Source organism: Phyllobates terribilis, unplaced genomic scaffold, assembly GCF_046119375.1.
Source record: "Phyllobates terribilis strain yellow unplaced genomic scaffold, ASM4611937v1 Scaffold_116__1_contigs__length_5312468, whole genome shotgun sequence".
In the NCBI taxonomy this organism is placed as follows: Eukaryota; Metazoa; Chordata; class Amphibia; order Anura; family Dendrobatidae; genus Phyllobates; species Phyllobates terribilis.
Genome location: NW_027362876.1, coordinates 118,490 through 140,731, shown reverse-complemented (window position 1 = coordinate 140,731; position 22,242 = coordinate 118,490). Strand labels below are relative to the sequence as shown.

The following is a 22,242-nucleotide window of genomic DNA, read 5'->3' as shown; positions in this document are numbered from 1 at the left end:
ATTTTACATAAACCTAAATCAGTCCACTGTTCTCATAAGAATCGAAGATTGATGGGATTTTTTTTTAGATCTGGCAGATTAGTACCCCATTTTATTCTTTGGGACGACACAATATTTTAACACGTATCCTAGGCCTCGATGTTCCCCATACAAACTTGCTGTTAGAATTGTTGAGATGGGAGAAAAAGGTCTGAGGAACGCAGCACGGAACGGTCTGAAATATATAAAGAAGATCTGGTAAAATGCCAATTTTGATCACATTAAAACGTCCAAACCAGGACAAGGGTTTTAAGTTCTAATTAATTAGATTTTGAATCGTTTGTTCAAGGATGGGGGATATAATTTAAATGATACAGATCATCCAAGTTCACCGGAATTTGTATACCCAGGTACTTTCTAGCATCTTTCTGCCACTTAAAGGGAAAGTTAGAAATAAGTTATTGTGTCGGTTCAGCGTTAAAAGTTATGTTTATGGCTTCTGTTTTAGAGTAGTTGACTTTAAAATTGCTTACATGGCCAAATTCTTTTAAATCCTTTATTATAGAGGGAAATGAGATAAGTGGGTTTGAAACATAGAGCAACAAGTCATCTGCATGTAGAGCTAGTTTATAGATATGTGAGTCTATAGTAACTCCACTAGTATCTGGATTTTTACATAACGCTACCGTGAAATGTTCCATCACCAATGTGTATAGGAGAGGTGATAAGGGACACTCTTGCTTTGTCTCATTTTTAATAGAAAATGTGTCAGAATGAAGGCCGTTTACCATATTGCTTTAGGGTCAGCGTATAAGGATCGAATTTTAGACAAGAAAGAGCGCAACCCAATTTGTGGTAAGGTGCTCTTCAAGAAAGTCCAATGCACTGTGTCAAATGCTTTTTTAGCGTAGACAGAAACAAGGCACATTGGGATCCCCTCGGCTTTTGCATGTGAATTTAACAACAATGTTTTATCTACAGTATATTATCACGAGCTTCTCTAACCTTAACAAAACCAACCTGATCGTTGCTAAGAATTGAGGGTAGATAGTGGGAGAGCCATGTTGTAATTATTTTAGAAAATATTTTGACGTCTACATTAATGAATGATATTGGATGAATATTAGGGCAGGTATTTGGTCCTTTTCCAGGCTTTGATAAAACCATTATATAAGCTTCAAGTGATTGGGGGGTAAGGTCTTCTGAGATTTTATTGAACAATTTAGTTAAAAAGGTAATAACAGAGGTGCAAACATCTTATAAAATCTATTATTGAATCCATCTGCCCCAGGGCTCTTCCCGATAGGGAATGATTTATTGGCCTCTCCTATCTCTTGTTCAGTGAAAGCTTTGTCTAGTACCTCCTGCTCAGGGGTCTGTAAGGAAGGAACGGCAGTGTCCATAATATATTTATAAATTTTTGTTTCAAGAGTATTAGTGGTATTGTCCATGAATATTATATAGTGAGCTATAATAGCAATGAAATGCTTCAGCTATGTCAGTGGGGTTATGAATTTATAGCCGCGGTGCTCCTTTTATTTTGGATACGTATGTCCTTTGCATCCGTAGATGTAACCTTCTTGCCAATGAGAGACCACATTTATCTGTGAATTCGTATGAGTACCTTCACATGCGATCTTGATATTTTCTATACGTTTGATCTAGTAAAGACCTTCCCTCCTTTCTTTTTTTCAATCAGATCATTTTTATTTAACAAAAGAAAGACCAACATTTTGTTTTTGTCATATAAACTTTGTGACAAAAAAAATAATAAGAAAGAAAAACCAGTAAACAATACAAGAACCGGTTTACAATGATATAAATCCCAATATCGCTCTATAGTACAATGTTTTGGAATAGTAATTTTACATTTGTACATAAATATCTGAATACTTCCTGACGGCTTATTTTCACTATTGGGACATCAAAAGAAAAAGAATATATCTAAGAAGGGACAATTGTGTGGACTGAGACAATTAATATTTGCTGACACCTTAGATATAAGGATATACATTCCTGGTTTATTGCAGGGATAATGTACAAATGGTCCAGTATAGTATTTCTGAAGCAATACCTGGGGTAATTAACCATTGCTCCCATATGTGTATGAATTTCTTGAGAGCATTCCTTTTTATATAAGATCCACTTTCCAACCATAGAGTGTTATTTATCCTGGATCTTAGTTCTGTTATCGTTGGGGGAGAATTGTCTATCCAATGTAGTACTAACAACTTTTTGTCTTGGAATAATATTCCTGAGCTAGCTATTGCCATATGGGAGTCTGGGTCTATGTCCTCTCCCAGGAGTCCTAGGATACAGATTTTAGGTTCCAACTGAAGTAATATCCCAAATACAGATAGTACAAGAGCGATCACCCCCTTCCAGTAGTCGCCAATATTTACACATTCCCACGTCATATGCATCAAGTGGGTAACATTTTAACCACATCTAGGACATGTGTCATCCGTTTGTATTTCAATTTTAAATAAAATACTTGGGGATCTATATACCCTATGAATGAGAAGAATTCGGGACAATCTTTGTGACTCTGACAATGAAAGTTTCGGTGTCAAAATCCAGTATTTCCCCCATTGCTCCTCAGATAAGGGACCCACATCCTCCTCCCATTTTGTCTTAACCATCAAAGGATATTTATCCAAATGTAACATAGTATCATAGTGAGATGTAGGTTTCCATGTAAGCAAGTGATGGCTTATTAAGGAAAAGTCTCTACGGCTATATGTATTGTGTAAAGGAGGATAATACGTACAATCCTTTAAGTCTGGATGTAGTATCCTCCATACATCGACCAGTTGGAAAGACCAGAGCAGGTTTAGCAAAGCTTTTGATTGTGATTTAGATTGGTGACACCAGCCCAGGGACGCGTCTAAACAAGGATCCAAGACAAAATTTAAGTCACCTCCAATGATGATAAGGTCCTTAGCAAAAAGTAAGTATTGACGGCCTGTCTTAATTTGGTCACAATTAGGGAGATAGCCGTTTACCAAAGTCAAAATTTTGGAGTAGATCGAGATCTTAAACACATACCTCCTCTCCGTGTCAGACAGTGTTTCTACAATAGCATGCGACAGTGATCTGTGCCGGCCTATACTCAGCACCTTAGACTTCAAAACTGCATTTTTCTGGGACGCCAAGATGAATAATATCTGTTAGAAAACTGAGGTATATGATCGTCTCTAAAGTGTGACTCCTGAAGAAAGAGAAAATGTACGTGCTGTTTATGCCTACGATAAAACACTTGAGCTCCTTTCTCTGGAACATTAAGTCCTCTGACATTCAATGAACAAGTCTTGAGTTGTGCCATATTATATGAAAAAAAAGGAGGAGGGGGAAGAGAGAAAGATTAAAAGAAAAGAGGAAGTATAGACGATAGATAGTAACGTCTACCTCTCAGTGTCTAAGAAGTATAGATTATGAATATATCAAAACAGTAGGAAATTGCGAAACAAGCAGATCCCAATGCAAGTCCCTAACTGGGGGTTGTCTTTACAGGCGTAAGTCAAACTTTCAGTTCTAGGATTCCTATTAGGTGGAACCATGGAATATAAAGCAAGTAAAGTAATACAGCCTGATATTACAGTAGTATCATGTGAACTCAACTTATATGCTGGTCTAAGATCTTATATGAACTTAGACATTCTATATAGTGGAAGAGTGGCACCTAATGCTCTATTTAGATATATCTAATTATATGCTTAAAGAAATAAGTAAGCATCTGCAAACTGTCTCTCATCAGGGAAGACAACATTCATTTCAGGAGCTCATATGATTGGCAGGTTCCTTTCCCATCTGGCTGCATCATCATCAAGTTCCTGATCCATTGAACGCCTTCTGTGACGTGCTGGAACTCTCTGTGGCAATGGTGGAGCAGGTGGCCAGTCAGATATATGGATTCTGGGAATGTCCAGGACATCACAGAAAGGTCTCGTCACTTTGATCTTTCAAAGTATACAATGTTCCATTTTTCGGACCTGCAGCTGGAAAGGGTACCGCAGAAGTACATCAGGCCATTTTTCAATAGAGCATCAAGTAGTGGTTTCAATACCCTTCTTTTAGCAAGTGTCATTCAGGATAGATATGTGATCGATTGTATACGTTTTCCATTGAAAATCACCAGGACTCAACTCCTCTGCTTTCCTCACAATGGCCTCTTTTACATTGAAAAAATGTATGTGACAGATAATGTCCCTTGGATGCTCAGGATCTGGGCCATGATTGCCTAATGTATGGTGTTCCCTGTCAGTCTCCAGCTCCTTATCAATAGGGTCACCAAGGATATTATTGATTAATGTCAATAGTGTTGGCATGATCGCTTGTGCATTGATGATTTCATGTATACCCCTTATCCAGATATTATTGTGATTTTCATGGTCATCAACCAAATTAAACAGACTGTTTATTTATGAGCATTTGGATGGTCCACATCTTGTACGACATCCGCCTCTAATCTCTGTACCTCGTCAGTAAGCTGTGACAGGCTAGAAGTGAGGGGACGTATTTCAGTTTTGTATTTGGTCTCCAGCATTTGTATATAATGCTGCATCTATTGTTTAGTAGGGATAGATGCAATATGATATACAAATCAATTATGGCGTTCTCCATATCAGAATTCCCTGTGGCTGGGGGAGTAAATGTCCCTGTGAAGCAAGCACTGCTCAGGCCGACATTAAGAGAGAAGTTGGTGCAGGATTTACAGGCTGGAGCTGTCTGGCATCATGAGGGTTAAGACTGCTTCTTTTACCACGCTGAGATGAGGCAGTAATGGCTCCGGAGCAGGAAGATAAGACCTTCCATAAGAAACGCTGCATACCAGACATGCTGACGGAGGTGGAGGACCTCAGATTAACCTCCGATCTCCTCTTTCTTTCCTATATCGGACGTCATGTTTGAGGCTGTAAATTGCTTATAATTCCCCCCGGAACACGGTCTGAAGAGAGTGTTTTCAGTGTGTGCGTTCTCTCGGTGCTATGTCCATGCCATGGCCTTCCTGTTGATGTTCAATACATCCAAAGGTGGTGTTGATTAGGAGCAGGATTGTGTGATGTAACAACCTTATGTGAGCACTGGAAACGCAAGTTGTGACAACAATGGAACGGTGCCAGAATGGGAGTTGCGTATGATTGTTTTTTATTTTAACAAGGCCAAACATGAGGAATGAGAAGAAGTTGTCCTAGTAGTGGAAAACCCCTTTAAAAAGATACAATTTTAGATTAGAATGAAAAAGGCTTCTCCCCTGTGTGACTTCTCTGAAGTTTAAAAAAAGTTGATTTCCAAGGAAACCATTTCCCACATTAAGAACATAAAAATGGCTTCTCTCCTGTGTCAGTACTTTGGTAACTAAGAAGTGATGATTTATTCACAAAACATTTCCCACATTCTGAACATAAAAAGGCTTCTCCCTTGTGTGGGCTCTCTGGTGGTCATCAAGATGCGCTTTCCGTATAAAACATTTCCCACATTCTAAACATGAAAAAGGCTTTTCCCTTGTATGAGTTCTCTGATGCTTGTTAAGAGTTGATTTATCTGCATAACATTTCCCACATTCTGAACATGAAAAAGGCTTCTCACCTGTGTGAGTTATTTGGTGATTAACCAAAGCTGATTTCTGGCTAAAACATTTTTCACATTCTGAACAAGAAAAAGGCTTCTCCTCTGTGTGAGTTCTCTGATGATTAACCAAAACTGATTTCTGGCTAAAACATTTCCCACATTCTGAACAAGAAAAAGGCTTCTCCCCTGTGTGAGTTCTCTGGTGATTAACCAAAGCTGATTTATGGCTAAAACATTTCCCACATTCTGAACAAGAAAAAGGCTTCTGCCCTGTGTGAGTTCTCTGGTGATTAACCAAATCTGATTTATGGCTAAAACATTTTCCACATTCTGAACAGGAAAAAGGCTTCTCCCCTGTGTGAGTCCTCTGGTGATTAACCAAATCTGATTTCTGGCTAAAACATTTCCCACATTCTGAACAGGAAAAAGGCTTCTCCCCCGTGTGAGTTCTCTGGTGATTAACCAAAGCTGATTTCTGGATAAAAAAATTCCCACATTCTGAACAGGAAAAAGGCTTCTCCCCTGTGTGAGTTATTTGGTGATTAACCAAACCTGATTTCTGGCTAAAACATTTTTCACATTCTGAACAAGAAAAAGGCTTCTCCCCTGTGTGAGTTCTCTGGTGATTAACTAAAGCTGATTTATGGCCAAAACATTTTCCACATTCTGAACATGAAAAAGGCTTCTCTCCTGTGTGGGTTCTCTGGTGTATAACCAAAGATGATTTATGGCTAAAACATTTCCCACATTCTGAACAAGAAAAAGGCTTCTCCTCTGTGTGGGTTATCTTATGTCTGATAAAACTTGATTTCAGCTGTCCCTCTGATCTCTCGGTACAGTCATCTGGAAAGAATAAAACCAATTATTATTTATGAATAACATATCCTTAAAATTTATATTGTTGAACATTTCTACTTAAACTCTCCGTAAAAATTCACTTTATGTAAAAGTTATTTACCAAGAAAACATCACAGAAAAATCAGTCTTACCAACACCAAATCAGATAACAAATGCACTAGCAATTTAGTGTTGGTTGGGTGTACTGGGGTGTCTGTCCATGTGGGTGCACTTATATAGTGCTGGGTAGCCCTCCTGATCTAATAGTATGAGCATCATCAATAGGCTAAGCCAGACACTGTGCATCAAACCTGCCTGTGTGACTGGTGTCCTATGCAAGCTTCTTCTGTGTGCATCTAATATATATAATTATCTTATCCCGTCTGTCTGTCCAGGAAATCCCGCGTCGCTGATTGGTCCGGCCGCGGCCAATCAGCGACGCGAGATTTCAGAAAAAGATGGCGGCCGTTAGCGGTTCATCTGCCGCACGGAGGTCAGTGGCGATGCAGCCAGCTGCTGGCAACATAAGTACCCCGACCGGAGGCGCCGCTGACCTCCATTCGGCTACCGTCGGGAGATCAGCGGCAACGGGCATTATATGGGGGTTATGTGACTTCCTGCATGGGGCATTATAAGGGTGGGGGGGATGTGTCTTCCTGCATGGGGCATTATAAGGGAGGGGGGGTGACATCCTGCATGGGCCATTAAAATAGAAGGGGGAATGTGACATCCTTCATGGGGCATTATAAGAGAGGGAGGGGATGTGACATCCTGCATGGCGCATTATAAGAGAGGGAGGGGATGCAGGACATGGGGCATTATAAGGGAGGGGGGGATGTGACTTCCTGCATGGGGCATTATAGAGGAGGGGGGAGGTGACATCCTGCATAGGGCACTAAACAGGGGGGAGGGAGACATCCTGCATGGGGCATTATAAGGGGGGTGACATCCTGCATGGGCCATTATATGGGGGGGATGTGACTTCCTGCATGGGGCATTATATGGGAGCGATGTGACTTCCTGCATGGGGCATTATATGGGGGGGATGTGATTTCCTGCATGGGGCATTATAAGGGGGGGATGTGACTTCCTGCATGGGGCATTATAAGGGGGGGGATGTGACTTACTGCATGGGGCATTATAAGGGAGGGGGGGATGTGACTTCCTGCATGGGGCATTATATGGGGGGGTGACATCCTGCATAGGGCATTAAACAGGGGGAGGGGGTGACATCCTGCATGGGGCATTATATGGGGGGATGTGACTTCCTGCATGGGGCATTATATGGGGGGGGATGTGACTTCCTGCATGGTGCATTATATGGGGGGATGTGACTTCCTGCATGGGGCATTATAAGGGAGGGGGGATGTGACTTCCTGCATGGGGCATTATTAGGGGGGGTGACATCCTGCATGGGCCATTATATTGGGGGGATATAACTTCCTGCATGGGGCATTATATGGGGGGGATGTGACTTCCTGCATGGGGCATTATTTGGGGGGGATGTGACTTCCTGCATGGGGCATTATAAGGGAGGGGGGATGTGACTTCCTGCATGGGGCATTATAAGGGGGGGGTGACATCCTGCATAGGGCATTAAACAGGGGGGGGTGACACCCTGCATGGGGCATTATAAGAGGGGGTGATATCCTGCATGGGGCATTATATGGGGGGAAGTGACTTCCTGCATGGGGCATTATAAGGGAGGGGGGGGATGTGACTTCCTGCATGGGGCATTATAAGGGGGGTGACATCCTGCATGGGCCATTATAATGGAAGGGGGGATGTGACATACTGCATGAGGCATTATATGGGGGGGTTGACTTCCTGCATGGGGCATTATAAGGGAGGTGACTTCCTGCATGGGGCATTATATGGGGGGTATGTGACTTCCTGCATGGGGCATTATAAGGGAGCGAGGGATGTGACTTCCTACATGGGGCATTATAAGGGAGGGGGGGTGACATCCTGCATGGGCCACTATAATGGAAAGGGGGATGTGACTTCCTGCATGGGGCATTATATGGGGGGGATGTGACTTCCTGCATGGGGCATTATAAGGGAGGGGGGGGATATGACTTCCTGCATGGGGCATTATATGGGGGGGAGGTGACATCCTGCATAGGGCATTAAACAGGGGGGGGGGTGACATCCTGCATGGGGCATTATATGGGGGGATGTGACTTCCTGCATGGGGCATTATATGGGGGGGATGTGAGTTCCTGCATGGTGCATTATATGGGGGGCTGTGACTTCCTGCATGGGGCATTATAAGGGAGGGGGATGTGTCTTGCTGCATGGGGAATTATAAGGGGGGGTGACATGCTGCATGGGCCATTATATTGGGGGGATATAACTTCCTGCATGGGGCATTATATGGGGGGGATGTGACTTCCTGCATGGGGCATTATTTGGGGGGGATGTGACTTCCTCCATGGGGCATTATAAGGGAGGAGGGATGTGACTTCCTGCATGGGGCATTATAAGGGGGGGGGGGGTGACATCCTGTATAGGGCATTAAACAGGGGGGGGTGACACCCTGCATGGGGCATTATAAGGGGGGGTGACATCCTGCATGGGGCATTATATGGGGGGAAGTGACTTCCTGCATGGGGCATTATAAGGGAGGGGGGGGGATGTGACTTCCTGCATGGGGCATTATAAGGGTGGGGGTGACATCCTGCATGGGCCATTATAATGGAAGGGGGGATGTGACATACTGCATGAGGCATTATATGGGGGGATGTGACTTCCTGCATGGGGCATTATAAGGGAGGTGACTTCCTGAATGGGGCATTATATGGGGGGTATGTGACTTCCTGCATGGGGCATTATAAGGGAGGGGGGGATATGACTTCCTGCATGGGGCATTATAAGGGAGGGGGGGTGACATCCTGCATGGACCATTATAATGGAAAGGGGGATGTGACATCCTGCATGGGGCATTATAAGGGAGGGGGGGATGTGACTTCCTGCATGGTGCATTATAAGAGAGGGAGGGGATGTGACATCCTGCATGGGGCATTATAAGGGAGGGGGGTGACATCCTGCATGGGCCATTATATGGGGGGGATGTGACCTCCTGCATGGGGCATTATATGGGGGGGATGTGACTTCCTGCATGGGGCATTATATGGGGGGGGGTGACTTCCTGCATGGGGCATTATAAGGGAGGGGGGATGTGACTTCCTGCATGGGGCATTATAAGGGAGGGGGGTGACATCCTGCATGGGCCATTATAATGGAAGGGGGGATGTGACATCCTGCATGGGGCATTATATGGGGGGATGTGACTTCCTGCATGGGGCATTATAAGGGAGGGGGGGATGTGACTTCTTGCATGGGGCATTATAAGGGAGGGGGGGGTGACATCCTGCATGGGCCATTATAATGGAAAGGGGGATGTGACATCCTGCATGGGGCATTATATGGAGGAGATGTGACTTCCTGCATGGGGCATTATAGGGAGGTGACTTCCTGCATGGGGCATTATAAAGGGGGGATGTGACTTCCTGCATGGGGCATTATAAGGGAAGGGGGATGTGACTTCCTGCATGAGGCATTATAAGGGAGGGGGGGTGACATCCTGCATGGGCCATTATAATGGAAGGGGGGATGTGACATCCTGCATGGGGCATTATATGGTGGGGGGGGACAAGGGACATCCTGCATGGCGCATTATAAGAGAGGGAGGGGATGTGACATCCTGCATGGGGCATTATAAGTCCTCACTATAATTGCCCGGTCCTCACTAACACGGTTCGCTGACTGGTCGCGACCGGCGGCTGCGACCAATCAGCGATATCAGCCCCAAATTTAAACACCGTCTCCGGCCAATTGGCGCCAGATTTAAAATAAGTACGCCACCGTCGGGAGACATATTCTAGAATACCCGATACGTTAGAATCGGGCCACCATCTAGTCTTTAATACTAGGCAACCACACCCTCCATGAATTGGTAGGTTTGTGAGTGATTGCTCCATAAGTATTTTGCACCTGCACTGCCTTTATCATGGGGGTCTGCAGCATCCTGCTAGTGCATTTGTTATATGATTTGGTGTTGGTAAGGCTGTATCTTTTTCAGAGATTTTTTTTTAATTTTGCCTTATGTTAGCCGTCATTATTCACCAAGACAATAACAGTTCACAGTCTAATAGAAAACCTCATAGAAAGAACCAGTGGAGCGTGGTGTTCAACTGTTTGTTAATTCTGCCTCCAAAATATGGAATAAAAAGCCACCAAACAATGTTATGTAGGTGAAAAAATACCAATAAAAAGTTCTACTCATCTCACAAAAAAACAAGTCCTCACTCAGGTCCATCATCTGTCAGTGGAAAACCAGAGGTTTCCACATCATTAGTGGCTCAAAGGCTTTTGAAAAGCAACATGGCTTCCATAAACCAATCCAGCAATATCCACTCTCCCAAAGTCAGATCTCCCCCTCACTTCTGAGCCTTGCAGTGCGCCCAAAACACATTTAGCATCCATGTATTTGGCATTACTATAGTGAGAAGAACCCACTTAATTGATGGTGTGTGTCTCCTGGAGCACAATCTGGACACTATGTGTTGAGCAATAAAATGATATATTTGTAATTTTCACTCTCCAACATCCACTGCGTGCTAATATCCAGAAAGTGCCTGTGGAGTCAAAATAGTCACTACTCCTATAGATTAATTCACTGAGGGTTATAATTTCCAAAATGGAGTCACTTTATGGGGATTTCTACTGCTCTGGTTTTCTGAAATTTGGTCACATTAGGGCTTCTGTAAATGGTGGGTCCCATCTCCTCTGGGATCTGCTCCTGCGACGTCTGCTTCTGTCACCAGGAGCCGCCTTATTCATCCTGCAGGCAGCGCTGGTGATGGAGGAGACGTCAGAACCAGAAGCTCTGGGCGGAGCAGGCTCTGTCCAGCCAGTAAGATTAGGAAGCCTGGGACCTGTAGTACTATCCAGTCTGGCAGTATGGGTGTGTGTGCTGTCCAGCTGGAGTAATCTGCTTCCTGCTTCAGCCAATTGGAAAGCACCACACCCTACTAAAGCTGAAAGCATATTGCCGGAAGCTGCCAGATACAGGCTTGTTCTCCTCTGGTTCAGTCCTCTGTGCTCAGCTCCCGGCTTGTGTATTTGTTTCCTGTTGTGACCCCGGCCCGTTTACTGACTACTCTTGCGTCTTCTGATTTTGTATTTTCTCTGCCCTCATGGATATGACCCGGCTACCTGACCATTCTTCTTCCCATCTCACACCACAGAACAGCAGGTAACACCATGGCCCAAGCCTAGGGGTCTCTGTGTAAGTCCAGATCCATGTAGAGGGGTTAAAGGGTGATGAGCAAGGCAAACCCAGGGATCAGGAAAATGGAGTAGATGGCGCCAAGTCTGTTCGTGGTAGCCATCTTTTGAGCTGCCAGGTGACTATGAACAGTGCCCCCAATACATTGTGTCTGCGAACTATTCTATCAAGATCTGCATTCAAATAGCTAAATGGCGCTTCTTCCCTTCTTAACCTGCCATGTGCCCAGACAGTAGTGTACAACCGTATATGGGGTAGTGTCACATTCAAGAGAAGTTGGAATATTATTTGTAAGGTCCATTTGCTTCCTATTATCCTTTGTGAAGAATTCCAAAATTATCACCACATAAAGTGACACACGTCAGATTTGAAAAATGGGCCCTGATAGGAACACAAAACTGGCTGTAGGAAAGGGTTAAATCAGAGTATTTTTGGCACTAATTACTGTAGTCAAAACTGTGACTATAGACAATAACACATCTACTGAAATGATCAAACTCAACAGTCTCCATCAGTAAATAGTGAGTAACTAGTGGTGAAACCTCTCTGGGGTAATTAGAGTATGGGGCTCGGTGGCTCTTGGCAATCTAAACTATCGTAAGGGCCAATATTTTCTGTCAGATGAATTTCATGAAGAAATATTAGACGTTCAAAGAGAACTTTTTATAATAGTGCAGAGCTGAGGTGTCTTAAATTTAGCTTAGAGATACAGTATATCATAGCACAGGTGTAATGTTTTTAATATAGTTTATCACTATCCTGTTTGAAGTTAGTCGGTTTTAAAATAAATTGAAAAATCAGGATAAAGGGAAACTCTGTTGTTATTGTACAGAAATTCACACTTGGCCCTCACTGCGCATTTAATGTTGTAGATCATAAAAGTAAAGTTTGGCCAGAAAGACTGGACCTGGTCTTGTAGGGACCATATGAGCACATTCAGCAGCACAGAAGGGAGAGAAGGTGGATTCATCCAATAAGATATCAGGGATCTAGGAAGGAACAGCATCATTACCCTCCGCTTTCTCTTACAGACCCATCATATTATTTTTCATCAAGTGATTTTCTAACTTGTCAGCAAATTCTATGTATGCGGTCATTTGGCTTTGTAGTTTACAGATCTGGGCAGGTAACGATCAGCGTCTACTAATCCCAGGGGGTAGGTGGATTCTCCAGGTTGTAAGTTCTATGGAAAAGGGTTTTAATGCTCAAAATCATTTGAACAGTTTTGGGTGGAGGAGAATGTTGTGGTCTAGAGGCAAAATGGTGATCACATGATTGTGATACGGCCGGACTACACCACTGATAAAGCAGCCACAGCCGGTGACTGAGAAGAATCTGTGACTTCTCTGAGTTTAGTGGTTATTACTCACCTGGGTAGTCATATGTAGGAATTTCCTCTTTACACCACTCATCACCCCTTACATATGTCTCTGTAGTGTTAATATGGGTCAGATCTTCACCCTGAAACAAATATTGTAAAAGTCACAGACAGATGAGAAGTCACATCTATGATCAGCTCTAATCCTGCCATCTCCACCGTTCTCATTACACAAGCAAAAAACACATAATACTGGTGGATAAAACAAGACTGAGCACAAGACCTTCACAGCCGTGTACACATCATAGGGGAGCTCTCATGACACCTTCTCTCCATCTACCTGATGATCCTGAGGAACATTGGGCTCTTCTTGTTTACAGTCCTGTGGAAGAAGAGGACGGGGACATCTCTCTGGTGTTGTCCTCTTACTGGATATATCTGGAGGAAACACATACAGGGACTGAATTCATTCTTTACATACAGATAATTATAGACCGTGTGTATTTAGCCTCGTCTGTTACCTGGTGATATGAGGGGCTGGAGAACCTCCATCATGACGTCTTTGTACAAATCTTTGTGTCCTTCTAAATACTCCCACTCCTCCATGGAGAAATAGACAGCAACATCCTGACATCTTATAGGAACCTGACACATACAATCATACAGTCATACCCCTGATCCTTTCATAGTATTACTGTGTAATGTCCCAGCATTCCCAGCAGTGTCACCTCTCCAGTCAGCAGCTCAATCATCTTGTAGGCAAGTTCTAGGATCTTCTGGTCATTGATGTCCTCATGAATCAAGAGGTGAGATGGAGGCCCTGTGATTGGGCTCAGGGGTCTTTCCCATCCCTCAGATACAGGGGCCTGGCAGTGCCCACTAGAGGTCTTCTTCACTACTATGTAATCCTGGTTATGGAGAGACACATTATTAAATCTCACTTCAGACATTTCCAGAGTCCTCACCTCTCCAGTTCTGTCCATCTGTTATTCCCATAGATAAGAATGATGTAATGTGACGTCATCAGAATCTCTCACCTCTCCAGTAAGCTGGAAGAGGATCTCTAGGGTAAGATGTAATATCCTCTTCGCCATCTTGTCTCTGTCCATATCCATCTTTGATGGGTCCATAAGAAAAATTCTCTTAAATGGAAGACCTTCACTGAGAGGATCTGATATTGTAGGGACCTAAATGAGAAGATGATGAGCCGATGTAACATCATAAAAGTCCTGTGTAATAATACAATTACTGGAGATAATAAAGGGAAACATATGAGGAGATATATTATTTTACAGTATTTAGATTTCTTCTTTACATCTGGTAATAAAACCTATATATTTTAGGCCACAGACAACAAGCAGTTTCTTTCTTGGAGTCTGCAGCTGAACACTTTCTCAAAGATTCATCTTCCATAAAGCTAATTCTCGTCTCATTTACCGACAATGTTTCAATAATCCACCTCAACGCGTTTCCCCAACAGGTTCATCAGGAGGCTTGATATAAGGATGATAATTCATGATGTTCAGCATAGTGTGCCTAATAGCCAGGTGCCCATGTATAAATATCCCAATTCATCCAAAACCCCTCCCAGACTAGGAGGCTCATTCCCATTCCTAGAGGTGAATTGTCACAGGATATACAAAATGGAGTCTGTCTACAATAATGTACTGCACCTACGCTATTTCTCATGAGCTAGAGGTCCGATAATGTCCATCCCCTAGTGCGATTGTCCAGAAGTGACGTGCTTTATGCTGAAACACCAGATAAACTGATTGCCGCTGCTCCACTCGTAACTGTGACTGTGCATGCCCGTACTTATCATTCCACGCCAGAGCGAATCTAGGATCATTGTCCACGATTGCGCATGCCCAGATGTCTGCGCTCCACACCGGAGTGCATATGATATTGGATCGCATTCCATCAAATGAAAAATCCTCCCTCTGAGATCAGCATCATGGGAGACTAACAACAAGTATTGCACATCCTCCCATCATACAATAAGCATGTAGATCTACTTCTAGAAAATATGGGATGGTGGCCCACAGTAAATTTCTAAATGGTCAAATTTGACCCCTATTGCATAATTAGACATACACAAGGAACACCACACTTGTTAGTTACTAAATAGTATAAGTGGGATATAACTAATAAGAAATAATTCTGATACAGAAGCTCAGATCTCTCGAAGAAGTAAAACAATATGTGAACCCCATTCTCAGGAAACTGAGTAGCAATGGGTAGAATATAAAATCCAAAAATGTAAATCAGAATATGGATGTATTCACACAAAACAGGCATAGGAAATTTGCTCCTCGAGTACCTTAGGGGCTTGTGCATCCAGTCTGGAATCCACTCGCTTTCCTTTTTGATACATCTATTGTGATCACCTCCTCTCACATTGGGTTTAACCGCCGCAATGATACAAAACGAGATGTTTCCGGTTTCACCTCGATGTGCACTGTTCATGAGTCTCACTAATTGGGGTGTCCTGACCATGGCATAAATTACCCAAATGCCCCCTCCCCCACCCTCCTCTTAGACTGCCTCTTGGTCGTTCATACAAAATCTAGGGGGCAGGTGCATGTGGCCATATATAAAAGTCCTGAGGTTTTACAGTTGGAATAATCCCTCTGGAAAAAGATTTTACCTGTAGAGGAACTCGAGAAAGATTTACATGGTCTCATCCAATTACATGTACAACTTTATCCACATCTAAAGAAACCGCACACTCTTCTATCCAGCCAAGTCCACTTGGGTGCAGGTTTTTATAGAAACTATGCACTAAACGGTCCCTAATTGACCGACCCTTTCTGAAAGTTATTGTGGGAGTACATCCCACAGCACCCTCAGGTCCCGGTTGGCCAGGGTTTTCTGAGGATATTAAAGATATGGTCACTCTGATTGTGATAAGTTCCTATTACTCGTGTTATCCCATCTTTTTCTTGCTCTCTTGGTTAGGTATGGAGGAATGTCTGTCTCTCCTGATTTTCTGCAAACAATCGTGTGGAATCCAAAATGTATCGTGGGTACCCTTTTCCATGAATCTGGTGTTCATGTCTATTGCCTGTATATTAAACTCTGTGACATTAGAGCAGTCTCTTCTCAATCGTAAAAATTGGCTCTTGGATATTGCTTTTTTTTAATGAGGATGGGGTGGTGACTATCCCACTTCAATAGTTTATTAGTGCTTGTAGGTTTATGGTAGATGAGTGTACCTAAGGTCCCATCCCCTTCATTCTTGATTAGTACATCCAGCAAAGGCAACTGGTAATATTTAAACTCTGACATAAATCTCAGGCTCACTCTATAGATATTGAGTTCCCTGACAAATTCAAGAAACTTTTCACTCGTTCCTGACCAGATGATAAAAATGTCGTCAATATATCTATACTAAACCCCAATATATGGATGCCACCACTTATGATCATCTATGAATATTGTATTTTCCTCCCACCAGCCCAGGAATAGGTTAGCATATGAGGGGGCACAACAGGTCCCCATCGCAGTACCCCTGAGCTGGTGGAAGTACTTCCTGTCAAAAAGAAAGAAGTTATGTGTAAGAGTGAATTTTAGAAGATCCTCCATGAAGTCATTATGTCTGCTACACTCTATTGATCTCGATTTCAAGAAATGTCTTACTCCTCTGATATCATCCTCATGCGGTATATTACTGTACGAAGCCTCGATATCTAGTGAGGCCTGCTCCCCTACATGAGTGTATACATGCTCAAGGGTCTATATGTAGGGGAGCAGGCAGAGGGAAAACCATTTTCCAGAGGGATTATTCCAACTACAGGACCTCAGGTGGTACTGGGGAGAAATTATACTGTGGGTGGGGGCATAATACATACTGCATAAGGGGCATAATGGGGGCATTACACTGTGTGGGGTATCATACATACTGCATAAGGGGCATAATGGGGGCATTACACTGTGTGGGGGCATCATACATACTGCATAAGGGGCATAATGGGGACATTAAACTGTGTGGGGCTTCATACATACTGCATAAGGGGCATAATGGAGGCATTACACTGTGTGGGGGCATCATACATCCTGCATAAGGGGCATAATGGGGGCATTACACTGTGTGGGGGCCTCATACATCCTGCATAAGGTGCATAATGGGGGCATTACGCTGTGTGGGGTATCATACATACTGCATAAGGGGCATAATGGGGGCATTACACTGTGTGGGGGCATCATACATACTGCATAAGGGGCATAATGGGGACATTAAACTGTGTGGGGCTTCATACATACTGCATAAGGGGCATAATGGAGACATTACACTGTGTGGGGGCATCATACATCCTGCATAAGGGGCATAATGGAGGCATTACACTGTGTGGGGGCCTCATACATCCTGCATAAGGTGCATAATGGGGGCATTACGCTGTGTGGGGGCATCATACATACTACATAAGGGGCGTAATGGGGGCATTACACTGTGTTGGGGCATCATACATCCTGCATAAGGGGCATAATGGGGGCATTACACTGTGTGGTGTCATCATACATACTGCACAAGGGGCATAATGGGGGCATTACACTGTGTGGGGGCATCATATATACTGCATCAGGGCAATAATGGGGGCATTACACTGTGGGGGGCATCATACATCCTACATAAGGGGCATAATGGGGGTATTACACTGTGGGGGGCATCATGCATACTGCATAAGGGGCATAATGGGGGCATTACACTGTGGGGGGCATCATACATCCTGCATAAGGGGCATAATGGGGGCATTACACTGTGGGGCCAGTAAAGGGGCCCTGTACTATGAGAACAATACGTTTCCTCCCTCCCTGTCTCCATAGTTGGGTCGTATGTATCTATTACAGGAAACAGAACAAAAACCTTATGATTCTTATAAAGGGGCAACACAAGACCCCAAAAGAGTCTCCGTGCTGAAGGGGTTAATGCCCCCTGCGCCCAGTAATGGGAGTCTCCACATACCTCCACCTGCAGAGCCGCCACCACATATATGGCTGCTCAGTGAGCACAGGAGCTGTGATGAGGTCACAGGAGGGGAGGAGTCAGGGGTCACATGATCAGGGGCCTCAGTGGATGCAGGACTCTGCTGTGCTGGTTGTCATGGTGCTGGATGAGCTGAAGTTTATGTGTGGGGTCAGGAGGGGTTTACAGTGTGGATGTAGCAGAGCCGTGTGTGTACGAGGTGCACGGAGCGGAGCCGCGCGTGTACGAGGTGTACGGAGCGGAGCCGCGCGTGTACGAGGTGTACGGAGCGGAGCCGTGTGTGTACGAGGCGTACGGGGCGGAGTCGAGTGTGTACGAGGAGTACAGGGCAGAGTCGCGCGTGTAGGAGGCAAACGGAGTGAAGCTGCACGTTTCCGAGGCATATGGGGAGGAGTCGCGCGTGTACGAGGCGTACGGAGCGGAGACGCGTGTGTACGAGGCGTACGGGGCGGAGTCGAGTGTGTACGAGGCGTACGCAGTGAAGCTGCACGTGTACGAGGCTTACGGGGCGGAGTCGCGCGTGTACGGGGCGTACGGGCCGGAGTCGCGCGTGTACGAGGCGTATGGGGCGGAACCGCTCGTGTACGAGGTGTACGGAGCAGAGCCGCGCGTGTACGAGGCGTACGGAGCAGAGCCGCGCGTGTACGAGGTGTACGGAGCGGAGCCGTGTGTGTAGGAGGTGTACAGAGCGGAGTCGAGTGTGTACGAGGCGTACAGGGCAGAGTCGCGCGTGTAGGAGGCGTACGGAGTGAAGCTGCACGTGTACGAGGCTTACGGGGAGGAGTCGCGCGTGTACGAGGCGTACGGAGGGGAGACGCGCGTGTACGAGGCGTACGGAGGGGAGACGCGTGTGTACGAGGTGTACGGAGCGGAGCCGTGTGTGTATGAGGTGTGCGGAGCCTCGCGTGTACGAGGCGTACGGGGCGGAGTCGAGTGTGTACGAGGCGTACAGGGCAGAGTCGCGCGTGTAGGAGGTGTACGGAGTGAAGCTGCACGTGTACGAGGCTTACGGGGTGGAGTCGCGCGTGTACGAGGTGTACGGGGCGGAGTCGCGCGTGTACGAGGTGTACGGGGCGGAGTCGCGCGTGTACGAGGCGTACGGGGCGGAGTCGCGCGTGTACGGGGCGGAGTCGCGCGTGTACGGGGCGGAGTCGCGCGTGTACGAGGCGTACGGAGCGGAACCGCGCGTGTACGAGTCGTACGGAGCGGGGCCGCGCGTGTACAAGGCATACGGAGCGGGGCCACGCGTGTACGAGGCGTACGGAGAGGAGCCGCGCGTGTATATTGTGTACGGAGCTGAACAGGGTGTGTATGAGGTGTACGGAGCAGAGCCGTGTGTGAATGGAGCGGAGCCATGTGAGTACGGAGCGGAGTTGTGTGTGTACAGCTGTAGAATCCCCAGGTTCGGTCGGCACCGGTTACGTAGATCTTATTGTTGTATTTTATTAGCAATTTGCTTGCTCGTCAGTTGAGATGGGTGAACCCGAACAGTAAAGTTCTGGGTTTGTTCCAAACATCTAGTGATCGGGCATGGATCCTGGAGACGGACTTCATCTAACAGCGTGAGTCCGCAGCGCTCTGACCAGTGATAACAATCTTACCGCCGATCAGAGCCTGTGTTTCCCACAGATGTTTGGGCCCCCCATTCATATGAATGAGGTTCAGGTTCAGATACCATTCGGGTACCCAAACCAAAATTTTTTAGGTGTTCGGCTGAACCTGCTGAACCCAAACATCCATGGGTTCGTTCATTACTACTCGTCAGCTAAGGTGCACAAATCTCTCAGGAATTGATGTTTTCATTCAGTTACAGTAAACAGAGGACACGTGCTGGCTGGATCTTATGAATATATAAGGCCAGACAGGAGATAGGTAAAGATAAAGCAATCATTCCATCACTCTCATCAGTGTTTCAGGGGCCTCAATTAAGCTATTCACCCAGTCACTAGGAGGAGATGGAAGCGTGCCCTTCATTAGGCCTTTCAGACGTCAGTGTTGCGTGTACGTGTGGTGTCCGTTTCCACATGTACTGGAGACACTGACACTCGTAGACCCATTAAAATGAATGGGTCTGTGCACATCAGTGTGTTTCCACGGACAGTGTATCTGTGGGCAAAACACGCTGATACGTCCATTTTTTTCTCACAGCACGGCCGCAAAACGTCTTGCACACGTGCACAGTGATGACACATGGATGACATCCGTGTGTCATCAGTATCACACGTACCGGCGCCTGGGAATCAACGGTACAGGTAGCGCTGTTCCCAAGCACCGGGTGCTGAACGCTCCCCTTATCATTGTCCCCCGATCAGCGCGAGCAAGGGACAATCTTGAAAGTAGTATTCTGCTCCCCCTGTGTCCTGGTGTAAAAATAAGAATAAAATTAAAAAATCCTTATATTCACCTGTCCGAAGATGTCCCCCACTGTAATTCACCTGACCGCTCATGGCGGGGAGAATGACTCGCTACAGCGAGCAGGCCCCTGCTCTGGGCTGAGCTCAGCGGGAGCAGAATACTACTCTCATCATTGTCCCTTGCTATCGCTGATCGCAGTGTAAGCAGGGGACAATGATGAGGGCAGCATTCTGCACCCGATACTTGAGAACAGCGTTAACTGTACCACTGATTCCCAAGTGCCGGTACTGATGGGGCACATGGGTGACACACGGTTGCTACACATATCACACACATGGACACGGATATTTCCAGTAACGGAAATATCCGAATGTGTAAAAGAGGCCTTACAAAGAGGCATTCTGGATACTGGTGCTAGATTCGTCCTGCTCGCGGGACTTGAAGAAGCAAACCGATTTGATTCTGCATGATTAAACATCAATCATTCATATAGAAATGTATGATTATATTTGATTTTTGATTTTTTTCTTGGGAGTCAAAGAATCTACTCCTTCTGGAAATGATGGAGACAATCAATGTTTCACTGCTAAACACAGTAAGTCATCCTGACCCTCTTTGTCCGGTCTGCAGTGGTCTATAGGCCATCATGTTGTAGCTTGTGATCCAAAAGTGTAATGTGAACATGCACACGAAGACTCAGAAGGATGAACAGTCCAGCTTCTCAGTGTATAAAAAGTCTCCTTACTTTTTAGTTTTCTTCCATTTTTTTAAAAGAGGCAAATTCAGTCTTGTGCCAAACTGCTCCTGAATTCTGTGCCCATGACATGATATGGGCACATACTGATTCTCTATATGCCCTTAATGTTACAATGAAGTTTTATCTAATTGATTCTATGGTAACAATGTGGCATGCTGCAACTAATGTCATATTAATAATGGAACAAAGCTCCTTGAGAAGACATAAAGAAATATAGAGCTTCATATTTATCAGGTTTCAATGTAATTTAATGCAAACTTATTAAAGGGAACCTGTCAGCAGGATTTTGCTAAGAAAACTACAGGCATTGTCATGTTGGGGCTGTTGCTGTTGTCCTTGTTACATGGAAATTGCTGCTGTCACAGTTTTTGCTGCCATTAGATGGAAGTTGTAGTTATCGTAAATGGATGTTGCTGTTGTGGCTGTTACGTGGAAGTTGCCGTTGTTGTTCCCGTTACATGGAAATTGCTGTTGTTGTTGCCTTTAGATGGAAGTTGTTGTTGTTGCCATTAGATGGAAGTTGTTGTTGCCATTGTTGCCATTAGATGGAAATTGTTGCTGCCGTTAAATGGAAGTTGTAGTTGTTGTTGCCGTTAGATAGAAGTTCCCGTTGTTGTTGCCATTACATGAAATTTGCTGTTGTTTTTGCCTTTAGATGGAAGTTGTTGTTGTTGCCGTTAAATGGAAGTTATTGTTGCCATTGTTGCCATTAGATGGAAGTTGTTGTTGCCGTTAGATGGAAATTGTTGATGCCGTTAGATGAAAGTTGTTCTTGCCGTTAGATGCAAGTTGTTGCCGTTAGATAGAAGTTGTTGTTGCTGCAGTTAGAAGGAAATTGCCATTGTTGTTGCCATTTGATGTACGTAGTTGCCGTTGATGTTGCCGTTAGACGGAAGTTGCTGTTGTTGTTTCCATTACATGGAAATTGCTTTTGTTGTTGACTTTAAATGGAAGTTTTTGTTGCCGTTAGATGGAGGTTGTCGTTGTTGCCGTTAGATGGAAATTGTTGTTGCCGTTAGATGGAAGTTGTTGTTGCGGTTAGATGAAAGTTGTTGTCATCAGATGGGGAAGTTGTTGCTGTTAGATGGAAGTTGTTGTTGCAGTTAGATTGAAGTTGTTCTCATTAGATGGGGAAGTTGTTGCCATTA

General features: G+C 44.9%; 1 protein-coding gene across 1 annotated transcript in view; it reads right to left on the bottom strand.

Moving 5' to 3' along the window:
- LOC141201449 (uncharacterized) overlaps positions 1-18,038 on the bottom strand; it is a 62,090-nt gene extending 44,052 nt beyond the window's left edge. Inside the window, exons 1-7 of the mRNA XM_073663441.1 lie at positions 17,962-18,038; positions 14,036-14,185; positions 13,727-13,906; positions 13,520-13,643; positions 13,339-13,436; positions 13,051-13,141; positions 5,375-6,393 (exon numbers count right to left, since the gene is read on the bottom strand). Coding sequence (XP_073519542.1) covers positions 5,375-6,393; positions 13,051-13,141; positions 13,339-13,436; positions 13,520-13,643; positions 13,727-13,906; positions 14,036-14,128 — 1,605 coding nt within the window. The 5' untranslated portion in view covers positions 14,129-14,185; positions 17,962-18,038. The remainder of the gene's footprint in view (positions 1-5,374; positions 6,394-13,050; positions 13,142-13,338; positions 13,437-13,519; positions 13,644-13,726; positions 13,907-14,035; positions 14,186-17,961) is intronic.
- Positions 18,039-22,242: the final 4,204 nt, after the last annotated feature.